This window comes from Cetorhinus maximus, chromosome 9 (genome assembly GCF_964194155.1).
Source record: "Cetorhinus maximus chromosome 9, sCetMax3.hap1.1, whole genome shotgun sequence".
Classification (NCBI taxonomy): domain Eukaryota; kingdom Metazoa; phylum Chordata; class Chondrichthyes; order Lamniformes; family Cetorhinidae; genus Cetorhinus; species Cetorhinus maximus.
This window is the reverse complement of record NC_135887.1, coordinates 143,623,725-143,642,115: the sequence shown is the minus strand read 5'-3', so window position 1 is coordinate 143,642,115 and position 18,391 is coordinate 143,623,725. Positions and strand designations below refer to the sequence as shown.

General features: G+C 45.8%; 1 protein-coding gene and 1 long non-coding RNA gene across 2 annotated transcripts in view; both read left to right on the top strand.

Moving 5' to 3' along the window:
- LOC144685049 (uncharacterized) overlaps positions 1 to 5,679 on the top strand; it is a 28,280-nt gene extending 22,601 nt beyond the window's left edge. The window contains exons 2-3 of the long non-coding RNA XR_013577608.1: positions 707 to 811; positions 5,157 to 5,679. This is a non-coding gene — a long non-coding RNA (uncharacterized LOC144685049). The remainder of the gene's footprint in view (positions 1 to 706; positions 812 to 5,156) is intronic.
- Positions 1,164 to 5,162, top strand: LOC144684279 (prestin-like). Its single transcript, XM_078547909.1, has 2 exons — positions 1,164 to 1,237; positions 1,351 to 5,162. The coding sequence occupies exons 1-2, from the start codon at positions 1,164 to 1,166 to the stop codon at positions 3,752 to 3,754; spliced, it is 2,478 nt and encodes an 825-aa protein (XP_078404035.1). The 3' UTR covers positions 3,755 to 5,162.
- Positions 5,680 to 18,391: the final 12,712 nt, after the last annotated feature.

The window sequence follows — 18,391 nt, the reverse complement described above, 5'->3', positions numbered from 1 at the left end:
CATCGCTGGACTTGTAATCTAGAGGCTCAGGCTAATGCTCTGGGGACATGGGTTCAAATCCCAGCACAGCGGCTGGTGGAATTTAAATTTGATTAATAAATCTGGAATTTAAAGCTAGGCTCAGTAATGGTGACCATGAAACCATCATTGATTGTTGAAAGGACCCATCTGCTTTTCTAGTGTCCTTTAGGGAGGGAAACCTGCCGTCCTTTCCTGGACTGGCCTACATGTGACTCCAGACCCACAGCAATGTGGCTGACTCTTAATTGCCCCCTAAAATGGCCTAACCAGCCATTCAGTTCAAGGTGGCAACAAATACTGGCCTTGCCAGTGACACCCACATTCTATGATAGAATAAAGAAAAAATAGAATTCTGCAAAGGGCCTTTACCAGATACATAAAGCTGTGGACTGCAAGTACCATCTGAAACTCAGAGGTGTAATTGGGCATTGACAATACTACTCAGAGTCTTTGAGTGATTTAAAAGGGGAATGATATGGAAAACTGAATGTAAACTTTGTAATTCAGCTGGATTTCAGCTCTGGAAGTGAAATATTACACTCGTTGCAATGGGCGAGTTCTATAAATCACCAGGTCTAAGTAACTTCATTGCTTGTCGGCTGCTGTGGTTAATCAGAGGGTAATTGTAATGCCTCGTACATTTCAGTTCCTGGGTAAATGCCTGCCTTTCTGTCTTTTTCTAAAGGTTGTTTTACATCTGTAACAAAGTTAATACGAGAGTGGCATTTGGAGTATGACATTTGAAGTGTGGTGGACACATGCTAGATACAAAACTGGCAAATATCCTGAGGTAAGATTTACTGTTTTATCAAGTCATGAATATTCAGCCACATAAAGTATCCCTTTAAGATCAAAAAGTCTAATTGCTGTTAAGTAAACACTGGCTGAGTTTATAAAGAGATAACCATCTTGACTATTATCTTATGTTCTTGTACAGTTTCTTTGTTTCTTTATACTTGAGTGAGATAGGGCATGGGAGCAGTGGAGGGGGATTAAAGTGCAGGAATATTGTGAGGTGTGATCCTTAAGTCTGGGACAGGGAGGTATCTCGGATCTGGGAATAGTGGGGATGATGAGAGAGAATGAGAGCAGATGAATGGTGGTGGTGGGGAAGTGGAGCATTGGGAAGGGGATTTCTGAGGATGAGATTCCAGGAGGAAGATATTAGGAATACTGGTATGGAAGGTCCATGTGTATTGGGAATTGTGTGTTGGAGGTTTGGAATGAAAATGAAAACCTAATTAAATGTAGAATATAAAACCAAATATATTTACTTGTAATTTTATCTTCTGCTTAGATATTTGACATATGGAAAGATAGATGAAACAGGCTTTACACAACTTTGAAGACAATGTTAAGAAAGGAGAGGAAGACCAATAAACTGAAGAACATGTTGGGAAGTTCAGAGTCATTTTGGTCGAGTGACACAATTCCAGATCCATCGGGTTCAAACATCCCTCTGGTCAGAACTGACAGGACTTCCATTTATAACACAAGAACACCACATAGAGTCTCATTTACCACTGACATTCCTTATTTTCACCGCATCGATAAGTGCAATGAAGAAAAGGTGTGTGAATATGAAAGAAAGGCATCTGAACTAACTTTACCAGTTTTATATAATTTAAAGAAATTATTCCAGCGAGTTTTTCCCTTTTTAAGATGGTTTCCCAGGTACAGACTGAAGGCATGGTTTATTGGAGACCTGCTGTCTGGAATTAGTGTGGGTCTACTGACCATCCCCCTGTCCCTTGCTTTTGCAGTCTGTGGTGGACAGCCACCTATTAATGGCCTCTACACTAGTTTAGTTACCACAGTCTTATATTGCTTGCTTGGCACAACAAAACACCTGTCCTATGGAGCATCTGCATTCACTGGTCTTCTCATTGCCAAGAGTATAAGTCATAATGAAACTCAAGAACTTGATTCTGACAGCAACTGTACTCCAACGTGTTCGCGAGAACTTCATGTGATCACTCTCACCTTTGTTTCTGGAATTGTTTTAATTTCTATGGGAATTTTTCGCCTCAGTTTCCTAAGAACATACATCTCCAAGCCTGTTATAAATGGTTTCAAAGCTGGAACAGCTTTACATTTATTAGCCATCCTCCTGACTTTAATACTTGGTATAGATCCGTCAGTTCATCACGGTCCTTTATCACTTGCCTATAGTTGCAAGGTCATAATTGAAAATATTAATCAAACACACACTGCCTCAGTGATTGCTGGCTTAGCCACTTTGGCACTCCTGGTGCCTTTTAAAGTAATAAACGCTATTTATAGCAGGCATCTCATACCTATTGAGTTTATCGCACTAGTTGCTTCCATTTGGTTGTCATTCTGGTTGGAACTAGAGGACAGCCATAATCTCAGGTTGATCAATAATCATCCATTTATTTTACCAAGACCTAGTCTTCCTTCTTTCTCTTTAATCTCCAGTGTTGCTGCAGATTCTGTTGCTGTTGCTCTGGTGACATTTGTGGTTAGCATTTCACTCGGGAGAGAAAACTCCAAAAAACACAACCAAAGTTTTCGCCCACATCAAGAGACAACAGTTTTAGGGTTTTGTGACCTGCTACTCTCATTTCTGGGTGCGTTTGCAGCTTCTGGGGTTTGGGAACAAACGGTGGTACAAGAAAAAACCTGGGGTCAAACCCAAGCAGCCGGTTTAGTGGCAGCAAGCCTCTGTCTTACAGCTCTGCTTTGTGCAGACACTCTGCTTCCACTGGTGCCCAAAGCAGTTCTTGGTGCTATTGTCATTTCAAATCTGGGGTGTTACTTCGAGTTCTTCTGGAAGAACTGTTTTTCATGTAAGAAGAATAAATATGAGTTTGTGGCTGGAATTACAACATTTGCAGCAGTTTGCATCCTAGATATAGATATTGGTTTAGGTGTTGGCATACTTTTCTCAATTTTACTCACTCTACACAGACTTCAGAAGCCGTCTAATGCCATTTTAGGCCATATTCCCAGCACTGAAAACTACATAGATTTGTCCATTGAGAAAACTGCCAAAGAAGTAGTTGGAATTAAAATTATAAAAACATTTGATTCTATTTATTATGGGAATGTTGATTTTTTACTGTCCTGGATAAAACTTAAAGTGAATTGTTATCTTCAGTCTGGTCGGAGTTTGGGAAGTCATGAGGAATTATACAGTGTGGAGGATAAATATCACATGTTACAGGAATCTACACAATTCACTGCATTGGATGAACATGCTTTGAGACGAATAAACCATACTGCATTATATAGACGTAAAATATCCAAACAAACTGCAGATGTTCACACTATAATTTTGGATTGTGGATCAGTTAGTTTTGTGGATGATGAAGGAGTAAACGCTTTGATTTATCTGTCTGAGCAATACCAAGGAATAGGAGTTGGCTTTATCCTTGCCAGTTGTTCAAGTGCAGTTCTGAAGAGTCTACAAGAACATGGTTACTTCAAATCAACAAGTCAAAGCCTTAATTTCAGCAGCATCCATGATACTGTTTTATTTGTCCTGCAACAAACAGCAGAAAGAAATCAGAGTCTGCAAGGATCTGAATACGTTCTTGAGACAAACAGTGAAATACTAACTGAATGTGACACGGTTGAAATTCAGACAGACACTAACAACAGCACAAATGCAGAACTTTGTCAAATGGAAAGAGGTGAAACTGTTTCCCATCAGAGGAGTGGTTCAAAATCAAAAAATCAAAGAATAATTGAATATGAGACAGCCTTGTAACAAAAATCTGTTTAATTTTTTTTTCAAACCATCACAGAAACGATGATCTACATCTGATGCTGCGTTCCTGCTGCAGTATTTTGTTGGTTCTATTTTCATTATTATGAAATGATAAATTCAAATGGACACAATCAAAATAAAAAACTAGCCTTTTCTGACAAATGTTATTTGTATGTATGTGGATGTACCCGTCATTAAGGAACATTCAGTGATAGAAAACATAGTTAGCAAAGTAAACGCCACAGCCTGACCGCGGGCAGCACGATCAGCGGGCCTGGGAGTGACCGGGAAACTGACCGCCAACCGCAATCGGCCCCTGGCCGCGAGGTCACGCTGGCTGGCCAATAAACAGCCGGTCAATGTGAAGCTTCGCTGAAAAGCTCAGCGTTGCCGGGTTGGGGGCGGGATGAGGGCGGTGATGACGTGTCCATGGGCGCGGACGAGCGCTGAGAGAAAGCTCCCTGAAGGCTGAGAGCTGCCTGGGGGAGCTGCGGACCCGAAAACTGTGAAATAAAGTTTTCAAAATCAGGGAAAAAAACGTCCAGGCATCACAATCAGGCACCTGAACATATAGGTGATAAAAATGCTGTCCACAGATTTTAATTTTAATTTTATTTAATAACGGAAATCTCATCCCACCTTTGGTTGAGGTTTGATGAAAAATGCAAAGTCTACCTGGCTGATTCGCTCGTCTGCCAACCGTAAGGTTAGATGGGCCATGAAAAATCGAAGACAATTGCACCGTTAATGGGCTTAATTGCCCTTTTAATTGACGCACTTCCGACTTTTGCGAGGGCTCGCTGAGTGGAATAGCGTGCAAGTGCGGAGTGATGTCGGGATGATCCCCCGACATCTTCTCATGTGATTTTATGCCCGATTGAGTCAGGCGCACGCCCACCCCACGGGTCTAAAATTCTCCCCATGTAGAAAATAGCTTAGAGAGTGGATGATTATATGGAATTTTCTGCATCTTGATGGTGTAAATGCTGTCTGGAGTTTTCTGTTTTGTTCGGAGATATTTTTGCCTGCTCATTTGAGCTTAAGAAACAAATAAGCCACGTAACAAATAAAACCAAATAAAATAAAATAAAATGAAACAAATGAACCATGATTGCTAAAAGTCTGGAGATCAAGGATCAATGGTTACAAAGAGATATGATTTCCCTCATTTCCTACTTGGAAGCGCAAAGGCTCTTGTTTGGCCATTCCCACAGTAACTCAGGTGAGATTCGAAAATCCATGGCACATTGATGATGACTGCTTATTCTGAGAAGCTTTTAAACACATGCAGCTTTTTATGTCATTATTGGTTTGGAAAAATAACACGGGTACATCAGAAACATATATTCAAATATTTTGATAATTTGCTTATAATGAGTTTCAATTTTCCTGTCTTCTTTAGCCAGAATTGCAAAATTCTTCACAAGTAGAACTCCACAGCTGCTCTCTCCCTTGTTTAAGGAACAGACGATTCAATCATGAGTCATACGGACTCGAAATGTTAACTGTGTTCCTCTCCGCAGATGCTGTCAGACCTGTTGAGTTTTTCTAGGTATTTTTGTTTTTGTTTTGGATTTCCAGCATCCGCAGTTTTTTGCTTTTATCATGATTGTCCAAGGTTACTTGTCAATTTTTTTAAATCTTGCTCTGACTTTGAACTAAAGCACAACTTTATTCAACTGTTTAACATGTATGAACTGTTGTTCCATTTTCTCTTTGTGTCCTTTTGAATAATGCTGCCAATTAAAGAAACTGCATGTTGTTAAAAACAGGATCACAGCAGTCATTTATATTTAGTATTTAGTGTTAGACATGTGGACGTGAAGTCTGTGTTCCTAGCATTTATGAACCATTAAAGACTATGGTTGAAATTGCTCACTGATTGTTACGCAATAACAAAGCAAGCATTTCAGATGCAGGGATAATGTGTATGAATTGTTGAAAAGAAAATCATATCACCAAATTATCAACAACCAAATTAAAGTAATGAATTCACTTCACTAGTTACACATTTATTTAAGGAAATGTGTTTGGTTCCTACAGGATACAAGGGTAACTTCATCTGAAATATAACCTACAGGTCAGCATCAAGTACAAATTAAACAGCTGTTTTGTATGGTAATCCTGAATTACTTTGTCAGAATTAACATAAAGTTTTACATATTAATTAGGCAAATGCATTTTGATTACGATTTACTGGGAATTAGAATTTTTTCATCAGGGCTGAATTTTGTTACTTTAGAATGGAGGCATTTCTCTCAGAAAAAAGAAGTGAAAATATCAGTGATTAAAACTGACAAGAAAAATTAACTGATGGTCACTGAAGGTTGCTCTTAAGTACTTGCCAGCAGCTGCTACATAGCAGCATTGACCGAAGCCTTCCTGCTTTGAGATAGAGACTGCTATGCGGGATAACACTGGACTGCTCGGGGCACCAAGGAGCCTCGTAGAACTCAAGTCATTTGGGATCGAGGGGAAACGTCTCCAGTGGCTGGAGTGTTTTTTTGTCTGAGATAAAGACGGGTAGTTGTGGTTGTTGGAGGTCGATGAGGACATCTCTGCAAAACTTCCTTAGGGCAACATCATAGATTCAAATATCTCCAGCTGCTTCATCAATGACCTTCTTGGCATCATAAGGTCAGAAGTGGGGCTGTTTGCCAATGACTGCACAATGTTCGATTTCAATCATAATTCCTCAGGTTATGAAACAATCACATCCCCATACAGCAAAACCTGGACAACATCCAGACTAGGGCTGATAGGTGACAAATTCCATTTGCACCATACAATTGGCAGGTAATGATCATCTCTGATATGTGTGCCTAGCCACATTGCCCTGACATTGAATGACATTACCAAGCTTGAGTCTCCCATCATCAACAGCTTAGGACTCTGGAAAGAGATTGTTTCAAATGCTATGTGCTGGGATGGTGTGGGGCGGGGGTGGGGTGGGGTGGGTGTGGGGAATGAGTGGCCTAGATTATTTTTGTGCTCTTTCTATCACAAAAAAAAATTAAGCTTTGGGCTTCACCTCGGTTGGTGACCAGCTGAAACTGGTATATGATGGGACTCGATTTGCATATTTACATAGAAACATAGAAACTGGGAGCAGAAGTGGGCCATTTGGCCCTTCGAGCCTGCTCCGCCATTCATTATGATCATGGCTGATCATCCAACTCAATAGCCTGCTCCCGCTTTCTCCCCATATCCTTTGATCCCTTTCGCCCCAAGAGCTATATCTTAACTCTTTCTTGAAAACATACAATGTTTTGGCCTCAACTACTTTCTGTGGTAGCGAATTCCGCAGGCTCACCACTCTCTGGGTGAAGAAATTTCTCCTCATCTCAGTCCTAAATGGTCTGCCCCGTATCCTCAGACTGTGGCCCCTGGTTCTGGACTCCTCCACCATCAGGAACATCCTTCCTATATCTACCCTGTCTAGCCCTGTTAGAATTTTATAGGTTTCTATGAGATTCCCCCTCATTCTTCTGAACTCCAGCAAATATAATCCTAACCGACTCAATCTCTCCTCATATGTCAGTCCTGCCTTCCCAGGAATCAGCCTGGTAAACCTTCGCTACACTCCCTCTATAGTAAGAACATCCTTCCTCAGATAAGAAGACCAAAACTGCACACAATATTCCAGGTGTGGTCTCACCAAGGCCCTGTTTAATTGCAGCAAGACATCCCTGCTCCTGTACTCGAATCCTCTTGCTATGAAGGCCAACATACCATTTGCCTTCTTTACCGCCTGCTGTACCTGCATGCTTACCTTCAGTGACTGGTGTACAAGGACACCCAAGTCTCGTTGCACATTCCCCTCTCTCAATTTATAGCCATTCAGATAATAATCTGCCTTCCTGTTTTTGCTAACAAAGTGGATAACCTCACATTTATCCACATTATACTGCATCAGCCATGCATTTGCCCACTCACTCAGCTTGTCCAAATCACACTGAAGCATCTCTGCATCCTCCTCACAGCTCACCCTCCCAGCCAGCTTTGTGTCATCTGCAAATCTGGAGATATTACATTTAGTTCCCTCATCTAAATCATTAATATATATTGTGAATAACTGGGGTCCCAGCACCGATCCCTGCGGTACCCCACTAGTTACTGCCTGCCATTTGGAAAAAGACCTGTTTATTCCTACTCTTTTTTTCCTGTCTGCCAACCAGTTTTCTATCCATCTCAATACACTACCCCCAATCCCATGCGCTTTAATTTTACACGCTAATCTCTTATGTAGGGCTTTGTCGAAAGCCTTCTGAAAGTCCAAATAAACCACATCTACTGGCTCCCCCTCATCAATTCTACTAGTTACATCCTCGAAAAATTCCAGTCGATTTGTCATGTATGATTTCCCTTTTGTAAATCCATGCTGCCTCTGTCCGATTCTGCCACTGTTTTCCATGTGCTCAGCTATTAAATCTTTTATAATGGACTCTAGAATTTCCCCCACTACCAACGTCAGGCTGACTGGTCTATAATTCCCTGTTTAAAGGGCAGACTGGCTAAAACAGGTGGACGCTTTGGCCATCGAGCAGTAATGCCCCATCAAAGGTGGGGGCTGATGGAAATTGGGCAGTAAGCCATTTTTGGATCGCTCCATCTCAGTTACACTGTTAAACAAACCCTCAGGGTGGAATCGTCCCAGATTTGCACTAAGTGCGGTAGTAGGCAGGAAAAAGGGCGTTTTACCTGCTGACCGCAATGGCGGGTTGTCGCTCCGTATCATCCCAATCCCAACTCATTAATTATGTATTCCATCCCAATCCCAACTCATTAATTATGTATTCCCAGGAAACAAGCGGCCTCTGATTCACCCACAATCTTCCTCGTGCCGAGCGCCATATTAAAGTGCAGCCGACTGTGACGATCCAAAAGGCTTACTGCCAGCCCCTCAGTTCAGTGACACATCCCTGGAATGCCTTTTGGAAGCTGGGGAGGCTATCGTGATGTCCACTACCCCAACTCTGGGTGAAGACCAGCAAGCAAGCTCACCAATGCAGCATGGGTGGCGGTGGCAGTGATGGTCAGCGCCAACACTGTGCAAAAGAGAACAGCCACCCAGTGCTGAAAGAGGATGAATGGTCTCATCCATTCTGCCAGGATAAGTCACTCTTCTCATCACCCTCAACTCACACACTCACAAACTCATCACACATCCACAGGGATCTCACACCTGAAGGGACAACACCGCTAACTCTCACACACATCCTCACATCTCCATCAGGCTCTGGACCCCGTGTCCTCTTCCCATCCATGTCTCCACTCACCACATTCCATGCCATGTGTCCTGTTCACACTCTCTCCATCTGTTTCCACACAGGAGCAGCTGGCCCACAGGACAGCCAAAGCAAGCTGGGGTCCCCAAGGCCTCGACTCGCCAGAGGACCCACGCCAAAGTCATCAGGGGCAACTGGGTCAACCATCGCACAGGCTGTCTCCACCCCTGCTACGGATGTCAGGGCAGCACCTAGAAGAGGTCATAGGCCTAGAAGATTTAAGAATTTCTGATCACAAGTGGTTGCAGGGGTGAACACGTTTTGTCACTTTATAATCTGAAAATATATTCACTTTCACTGAATAATGTGTAATGGTGTCTTTCAGCTTCATTTACAGGCTTTGTGAGTCCTCCCACTGTATCCCCCCCACACTAGCAGTTCAGCTGCACACACCTGGCCCACATGTGATTCTGCAGGGTGAAGTGTGTGTGTGATGGGGCATTTCGGAGCCCCATGCAAGCACTCTCCCACGCACAGGGAACCTTCATCCATCACATTCATCCGAATGTTCGGAGAATTTTCAATGCTGCCTGCTGGAGTTCTCTTTCAGTTGTCTGTCTGAGTTGACCTGCATTTCCACCCACCCAATGATCGAACTCCCATTCAACACCTGTTCTTACCCAACATGAGGCTCCACTTTGCAAAATGGTACTGGTGAAGTATGTCTTGAACTCCCCCGTCCTTTCCCTTCCCCTAGTCACCCACGTCCTTTCCCCCATCACTGTTGACCCCCCATCATCACCTTCCACTTCCCCACTGTCACCTACCAGCCAGAATCCTTTTCTTTCCAGGATGTCCAGGTGAACAAGCATGTTACCTACCTTCCTGAGAATCCCACCCCCATCCACATTGACCTCCCCAACCCCCACCCCCAGGGTCTGTGCCTGCCTCCGAATCCCACCCACCACCCTCGCCCTCCCTTCTACAGCTACAGGCACACCCTCACCAGCCCCCACACCAATGTCTCACTGTTGGATCCAGTGCCCTGGTTTGTTGGGGCTAAAGGATCCTATAAATGGTTTGTGGTCCGATCTGATAGAAAAATGACAACCGTGCACATGTTGGTGAAACTTCTTAACACCGAAAATGATTGACAGGCCTTTTTCTATCTGAGAGTACCCTATTTCTGCTCTATTGAGTATTCTCAATACATACCCTATAGGTCGTTCTGATCCATCATCCATTTGATGGGAAAGCACTGCTCCCAATCCGTAGGAAGAAGCATTACATGTTAATATCAACTCTTTTTTTGGATCAAAATGTACTGGAAGTGTAGATGATTGTAACAACTGTTTCACTTTTGTGAAAGTTTCTTCCTGTGATGTTTGCCAAGACTATCGCTGTTTTTTCTTGAGCCAGTAATACAGTGGTGCCAGTTCTGTTGGCAAATTAGGCAAGCAGCGTCCATAGTAATTGATCATCCCCAAGGATGATTTGAGCTGGGATGTGTTCTTTGGTGCTGGTGCCTCTCTGATGGCTTTCACTTTTTCTTCAACTGGATGTAGGCCTTGTGAATCTGCCTTGTGACCGAGGTACGTTCCCTCTTTCGCCTGGAATGTGCACTTCTCTTTTTTCAACCGCACTCCAACCTGTGAAAAATGTTTCAAAACTTCTTCCAACTTCATCAAATGTTGCTTTTCAGTGAGTCCAGTCACAAGAACATCATCCAAATAAACTACAACATGCGGCAGCCCCTGTAGTAAACTTTCCATGGTTCTTTGGAATATGGCGCAAGCTGAAGATACGCCAAAAGGTAAATGGGTGGATTGGTCCAATTCTTTATGAATTAATGGTGACAAACTTCCAGGAGGACTTCTCTAATTCCAGTTGAATTGTTGATTGCAGTTCCACCTGCCAGTTTAATGTATAAGTCTTCATTTTTTGGTATGGGGTGTCTGCCCAACTTAGCTACTTTATTGAGTGTTAATTTGTAGTCCCCACAAATTCGAATGCTTCGGTCAGTTTTGAGAACAGGTACAATTGGAGCTGCCCATTCTGAAAATTGCACTGGTTGTATCACTCCCAGTTTTTCTAATCTGTCCAGTTCTGTGTTTACCTTTTCCCTGCATTGCATAAGGTACTGGTCTCGCCTTCATGGATCTGGGTGTTGCCTCTGGATCCACATGAACTTCTTGTTGTCACCCCTCAACCTTTCCAAGTTCATCCTTGAAGACTGAGGCATGTTTTTGTAGTAGCTCTGATAGTCCATTAGTTCTCAAGTTGGAAGATTTCCATCCATTCCAATTTAATTTCTTTTAGCCAGTTTCTTTCGAGGAGACTAGGTCCCTCACCTGCTACCACCATTAAGGATAATTTCACTGTTTGACCTGCGTAATGTACTATGACTTTACATATACCCTTCACTTGTAGGTCTTCTCCCGTGTAAGTTTTCAATTTGGCATCAGTTTCTTCCAAATTGAGTTTAAATTCTCCATGGTTCAAGTATTTAAAAGTGTGCTCACCAATCACTGTAGTGGCTGCTGCTGTATCCACCTCCAATCTGATCGGCCTCTCATTCACTCTCATGGTTACATAGATAGGTTCTGTTCTTCCTACCTTTAAATTATATAACAAATAAATATGAATCAATTATTTTCAAGCTTTTCAACGCTATAGATCTCATTGGGTTTTTGCTTTTATCTGACAGTCTGCCTGATTCTATATTTATAATTTCTCATGAGGTGTCCGTTCCGATGACAGAAAAAGCATTCGATTTTTTTAAACTGTGATTCATTACAAGGTTGTGTGCTTCCACCTCTGTTAGCATGATGCCATGTTTTTGCTGCTAAGTTATCTCTCTTAATTTCTCTGCTAGCGGTGGCTGCTTCCTGCTCCTGAGTAAAGCTTTGCACTTTCGCGTTCTTTTTGGCTGAGGCTTCCTGCCCAATGTGGAGGATGGCTCCATTTCACGCTCCCTGTGTGACTTTCGAGTCTCGTGCTGCACCTTCCATTGCCAGAGCGAGTTCCAATACCTTCTGAAAATCCAAATTTGTTTCAGACAGTAATCTCTTCTGAATCACATCTTCATTTATACCACACACCAAACGATCTCTAAGCCTATCATTGATAGATGTACCAAACTTGCAAAATTTAGTTAATTGTTTCAGATTTGCTACATAACAAGCAACTGTCTCCTCTGCAGCTCTATTCCTTCAGCTAAATTTGAACCGTTGCAACATCATTGACGGCTTGGGCTGGTAATGATTCTTTATGAGGTTCACTAAGTCATCAAAACTTTTCAAATCTGGGGCACTGGGTGCCAACAAATTTCAAATTAATCCGTATGTCTCACTCCCGCATGGGGACAGAAGGATTGCCCGCTTCTTCTCCTCCCCGGCAATGTCATTCGCCTGGAAGAACGCGAGGCGTTCAACATAATGAGACCAGTCGGTCGAGGTTGGATCGAAAGACTCCACTTTTCCAAATTGCAGCATGTTCTGAGGGGATTGCTTCGACAATCAGGAAGGAAATTTTTTCTTTCCTTACAACTACCGTGCAAGGTACAGCCCGATTTCAGTTCTCTTGATTTCCTTCGTTCTTTCTTGCTTTTTACCTCGTCCTTTCATGTCTTTTCTTGCTTTTTTACTCTTGTGGCCAGTTTGTTGGATCTAGTGCTCTGGTTTGTTGATGCTAAAGGAACATGTTTGTTTTGGGGTGACTGAGTTGGTACCAAGACAGAGAAGATCAGTACATCGTTCTTAGAAGAAACACATTCTGTTTATTTAGAAAAGGAACTCAGCAGCTACACTTGAGTGCTTACAACTCAAAACTCAGTCTTTACTCTTCATACTCTAACTCAAGACTACTGCCTACAGAGAGAGCCCACGCTGCTCTGCAATTGGATCATGTGATCTTACATTACAACATTTGACTTAAAGGTATCTTACACGTCAGATTACTACACTCACTCTGCCCTCTCTCATTCTCACCATTCCCTCCTACCACCCCATCCTCAGTTCGCTCCCCAGGAGGCAGTCATCTACTCCACAGATCCCCCCCCTTGCCTGAACATTAGCCCTCTCTTACTCCTTCCTCCCCCTGGACTCCTTCACCCCTGCAAACTCCTTCTTCCACTCACAAGACCTGCCCCCCTCCGAATTCCTTTCTCCGCCCGAAGTCCTTCCCCCCTCTGAACTCCTTCCTCTCTCCAAACTCCTTCCCTTACACCTACCTCCCCAGTTGCCAAATTCTCCTCTGTTACACCCTCCTACCCCCTTACTCCCTCCCCCCCCAACCTCACACTCCCGACACCATCAGTCCCCCCCACCTCACTCCACTGACACCATCATTTGCCCCTCTCCCAGCCTCACCACCCTACCCACTAAACCCTCCGCTCCCAGTCAAAAATTGGACCTTCCTCTTCCACCCCCTGGTACACCTTCCTATCCCACTCACAGCTGGACCTTCCTCTCCACCCCCTTGACAATCATCTGTAGTAAACCATGGCCAAGAGGCTGATGTCCCAAAGCAGACCCTCAATGGTGACCTTCCACCTTCCGTGAGCTGCTTCACGATGGAGCCGTGTCCATATAAATCCACCCAGCATGTGATGCACATTTTCGTTCCAGACTGCTAAATAAAAAATGTTTCTTCACGTCGCCTCTAGTTCCTTTGTCAATTTCCTTAAATTTGCATCCTCTGGTTACTGACGCTGTGCTACTGGGAACGACTTCTCCTTATTTACCCTGTCAAAACTGTGACCATGAAACAATCGCACAAAGTCATAAAAACCCATCTGGGTCACTAATGTCCTTTAGGGAAGGAAATCTGCCATTCTTACCTGATCTGGCCTACACGTAACTCCAAACCCAAAGCAATATGGTTGACTCTTAACTGCCCTCTGACTGGCAAGTCACGCAGCTCAAGGGAGCCCTGGCAATAATTTTCAAGTCCTCTCTAGCCACAGGAGAGGTGCCAGAGCACTGGAGGACAGCTAATGTAGTCCCATTATTAAAAAAGGAAGGAAGGGACAGACCAGGAAATTACAGGTGAGTCAGCCCAACCTCAGTGGTAGGGAAGTTACTAGAAAGGATTCTGAGGGATAGAATGTATCTGCACTTGGAGAGACACGGATTAATCAGGGATAGTCAGCATGGGTGTCATGAAGCTATTAATGTATATAAAACAGAAGTTTGGTCTGCGGGTGTGTCTTAATCAGATTAAAACCAGCTAGTCTGGGTGCTTTGATGTACTAGTTTGAGATGTAAATAAAGAAGTAGAGTGTATTTGCATTTTTTGAATAGAGCATTCAAGAAGTGGGGTGAAAATTGACGCCTTTCTAACAGCTACCAAGCCATATGTTTATATTACTAATAAAATTGGTTTTATGAAAGGGGTTTCATTGTTAAAAGGTGAAGTTCAAAGAGGTTGTTGATACAATGAGAATTAACATTCAGTGAGGCTGGTAGGTATAACTTCAGTAGTTTTCAGGTGTGCAGAGCAGAGGCAATGTAAGATCAAAAGGCTAAGATCAAGTGTTGCAGGGGCGACACCATGGTCCTACCAAGGCAAGGTCGGGATGGAAGGGCTATAACCAATCGCAATCGAAATCCATACCGTGGGTTACCTATCACCGTCCGAGTCACGGTGAACCACAGCGAGGGAGGATCACCTATGGATCGGGGCTTCTTCACCAGGAGGATCCTGTTGAAGGCGTGCGGCTTCCAAGCTCCGGAGATCTTCACCCTGCATGACTCCCGCAAAGGTGGTTATTTTGACGTGACGTTCAAGCGGGTGGCAGACTGCGTCCGGCTCCTGAGGGTGTTCGAGGAGAAGAGAGACCTGCCGGAGATGAAGATCCTGACGGCGGAGCCGCACTTTTCTCTGCCGTTGCAACGGGAACGTGAGGTGATGGTGCATGTGTACAACCCCTTCGTCCCTGTCGCCGACGTGGTCACCTTCCTCACCAGGTACTTCGATAAGGTGGGGAGCGGCACCGAGATTCGAGACGACTTGGGGATCTGGACAGGCAAACGCCTGTTTAAGGTCACGCTAAAGACCGATGGTAAGGGAGCCATTTTCCACCCTCCCTCCAGTTTCGCTATCGGGGGAAACCGTGGCTACCTGGTCTACGCTGGGCAACCCAAGCATTGTCGCTCATGCGGCAAGGCTGGTCATGTGGCGGCCAACTGCAGCGCCTCCCTCTGCAAGATCTGCAAACAGGAAGGGCACCAGACAAAAGACTGCAAACAGGCCAAGTGCTGCAACCTGTGTGGCGAGGCAAGTCACCTCTACAGGACCTGCCCCAAACGCTGCCGTACTTACGCACAGGCAGCCAAAGCCGACCAGGGGGAAGCAGAAGAAATGTTTCGTGTCACTCCAACCACCAAGGCCCCCAGGGAGCTCAACGGGACAAAGGAGGACACAGAGAGAGACAAGGTGGAGAAAGAGATTGAGGCAACAGAGAGCCAAGCAACAGCACTACCCCCTGAACCTCCCAGTCCTCAGGACAGCGAATCAATGGAGGAGGAGGCAGCAGTGGAAAAGCAGCAGGGGGAGTGGCGGACGGTGAAGAACAAGAAAAGTAAGAGGGAGCGAAGAAGAAGCAAAGGCGTTTCCCAGAGAAGCGGCAAGAGGCGTCTCCCATCCGACACGGATGACAAGGGCAGCAGCTCTTCGGATGATGAAGTGCCAGGGCGGCACCGACAGAAGAGGCGGCAAAGCTCCAGGGCGTTGGAGGACGAGACACCCGAGCTCCAGAAAATTGGAGACAACAAGGAGACCAGCGCACCCCAACTTTGCCTGCAACCTGAGGAGGCCAGTGCACCACAGCCCCTGGAATCGGGGAGCAGTGAGGCAATCACCGCACCCCAGCTCCAGGAAGCCGGGAACAGCAACACCCCCGAGGGGGTGAGTTTTGGAGAAGCTTCTCCAGCAAAGGTCATCTCAAAACCCACTCTCTACGTGAACCTCCAGATGCCACCGGAGCAGAACACGGCCAAGGAGATCTACCTCAGCCCATCCAAAGTGAAGGAATTTGAGCTCACTACGGGTATGAAGGAGCAGACTAAAGGTCTGGGACTCTCAGAGACAGTGGGTTTGGTAGGAGAATAAATGCTTTAAAATGGGTTTAAAGATTGTATCCATAAATGTGCGTAGCATTAAATCTACTACGCGATGTGTTGCGACCTTGGACTACCTAGCCAAGGTCAAAGCTGACCTGTTGTTTCTGCAGGAGTGTGCGATACCGCACCTCAGCTCCTACAGGCAATGGTCACGATGGTGGTCCCACGGGCCATCGATCTGGTCGGGCGGAAACGACTCTCGTTCCTCCGGCCTGGGTATTCTGCTGCGGGGAGGCAACTTCACCGTCTCCGAGGTCAAGGAGGTGGTGGGCGGGCGACTCCTCGTAGCAGACGTAATGTACAAGAACGCTCCACTCCGGTTAATTAACGTGTATGGCCCGGCACAAGGGGCTGAGCGGCTGGAGGTTTTTCAGCAGCTCCCACTGCTGCTGGCGACCTCCAGGCCGGTCATTCTGGGCGGGGACTTCAACTGCATCATCGATGCGGCTGGACGATCCGGCAGGGCCGGCAGCAGATTGGACGCTACGTCCAGATCCCTGATGGAAACAGTTAAGGATGCCAAGCTGCACGACGTCTTCAGCAACCCTGCAGACGGAGCGCAGTGTAGATACACCTGGTCGCGGCCAGACGGGTCCATTCGTTCCAGGATAGACTTCCTGTTTGTGTCCCGTGCATTCACAGTCAGATCCACCGAGGTCAAGCCGGTGTTCTTCTCTGACCACTGCCTCCTACTGGTGGACTGCCACTTGGAGAAGGACCTGAGGGTGGGCAGGGGGGCATGGAAGCTAAATGTGCAACTGCTGACCCCAGAGAACATTGAGGAGCTCAAGAGGGATTACAAGGGTTGGAGAACCGTGAAACCCCTCTTTGAGTCCCTGACACACTGGTGGGAAGCGATCAAGGGAAGCATCAAGAGGTTTTTCATCCTCAAAGGCACCCAGAAAGCTAGAAAGGAACAGAGGGAAATGTCCCGACTCCAGAAAAAGATGCAGAACCTGCTCCGGCTGCAGTCGATGGGGGTCGATGTCAAGGAGGAGCTCCAAGAGGTGAAGGGCCAGCAAGCCTCGCACTTTGCCTCGGAGGCCTCCAAGATCATCTTCCGTTCCAGAGTCCGCTCCGTGGAGCAGGATGAGACGTGCTCACGTTTCTTCTTCCAAAAGGTACACAGAGAGCGCTCTGTGATCAGCAGCCTGAAGGAAGAAGACGGCTCAGTAAAGTCATCACGGTCCGACATTCTGAGGATCAGCAAATCCTTTTATGCCGGATTGTATGACGTGAAGCCCACGGACAGCACGGCCTCCCAGTCCTTCCTGTCCTCTATCACGGAGGTCTTAGACCACAGTACGCGGGAGAGCCTAGACAAACCGCTAACTCCTGATGAACTGACTAAGGCCCTCGAGTCCTTCGAGAAGAGTAAAACCCCCGGAAGCGACGGCTTGCCGGCGGAGTTGTATTCGGCTCTGTGGGACTTGATCGGCCCAGACCTGCTAGGGGTGTACGAGAGTATGCTCCTGGCCGGTAGTATGTCAGAATCCATGAGGAAAGGCATCATCACCCTCATCTACAAGCACAAGGGGGAAAGGGAGGAAATTAGAAATTGGCGACCCATTTCACTGTTGAATGTGGACTATAAGATTCTGTCCAAGGTCATCGCCAATCGGGTCAAATCCACTCTGGAATTGGTGATTCACCCTGACCAGACCTGCTCTGTGCCAGGCAGGAAGATCTCTGACAGCCTGGCGCTGCTCAGGGATACGATTGCCTATGTACAGGACAGGGGTGTGGATACCTGCCTCATCAGCTTGGATCAGGAGAAGGCCTTTGACAGAATATCGCACACCTACATGGGGGATGTGCTCTCCAAAATGGGGTTTGGGGAGGGAATTCGAAATTGGATCCAACTGCTCTACACTAACATCAGTAGCGCAGTCTCAATCAATGGGTGGGAAACAGATAGCTTTCCGATTAAATCTGGAGTCAGGCAGGGCTGTCCTCTCTCGCCTGTCCTTTTCGTGTGCTGCATAGAACCCTTTGCCGAGTCCATCAGGAAGGATCCGGGCATAAGAGGAGTGACGATCCCAGGCAGTGGAGGCACTCAGGTAAAAGCCTCCCTGTACATGGACGACGTCGCCGTCTTCTGCTCGGATCCGCTGTCGGTGCGCAGACTGATGCACATCTGCGACCAGTTCGAACTGGCCTCGGGAGCCAAGGTAAATCGTGGGAAGAGCGAGGCCATGTTCTTTGGGAACTGGGCTGACCGATCCTTTGTCCCCTTCACTGTCAGGGCTGACGGCCTGAAGGTGCTGGGGATATGGTTCGGAGGG

Bases quoted from the DNA above. Each gene is read 5' to 3' on its own strand.
- LOC144684279 (XM_078547909.1), top strand. From the start codon at position 1,164: ATGAGATTCCAGGAGGAAGATATTAGGAATACTGGTATGGAAGGTCCA. The intron at 1,238-1,350 runs GTTTGGAATGAA...TAGATGAAACAG, and splicing joins TTGGGAATTGTGTGTTGGAG to GCTTTACACAACTTTGAAGA.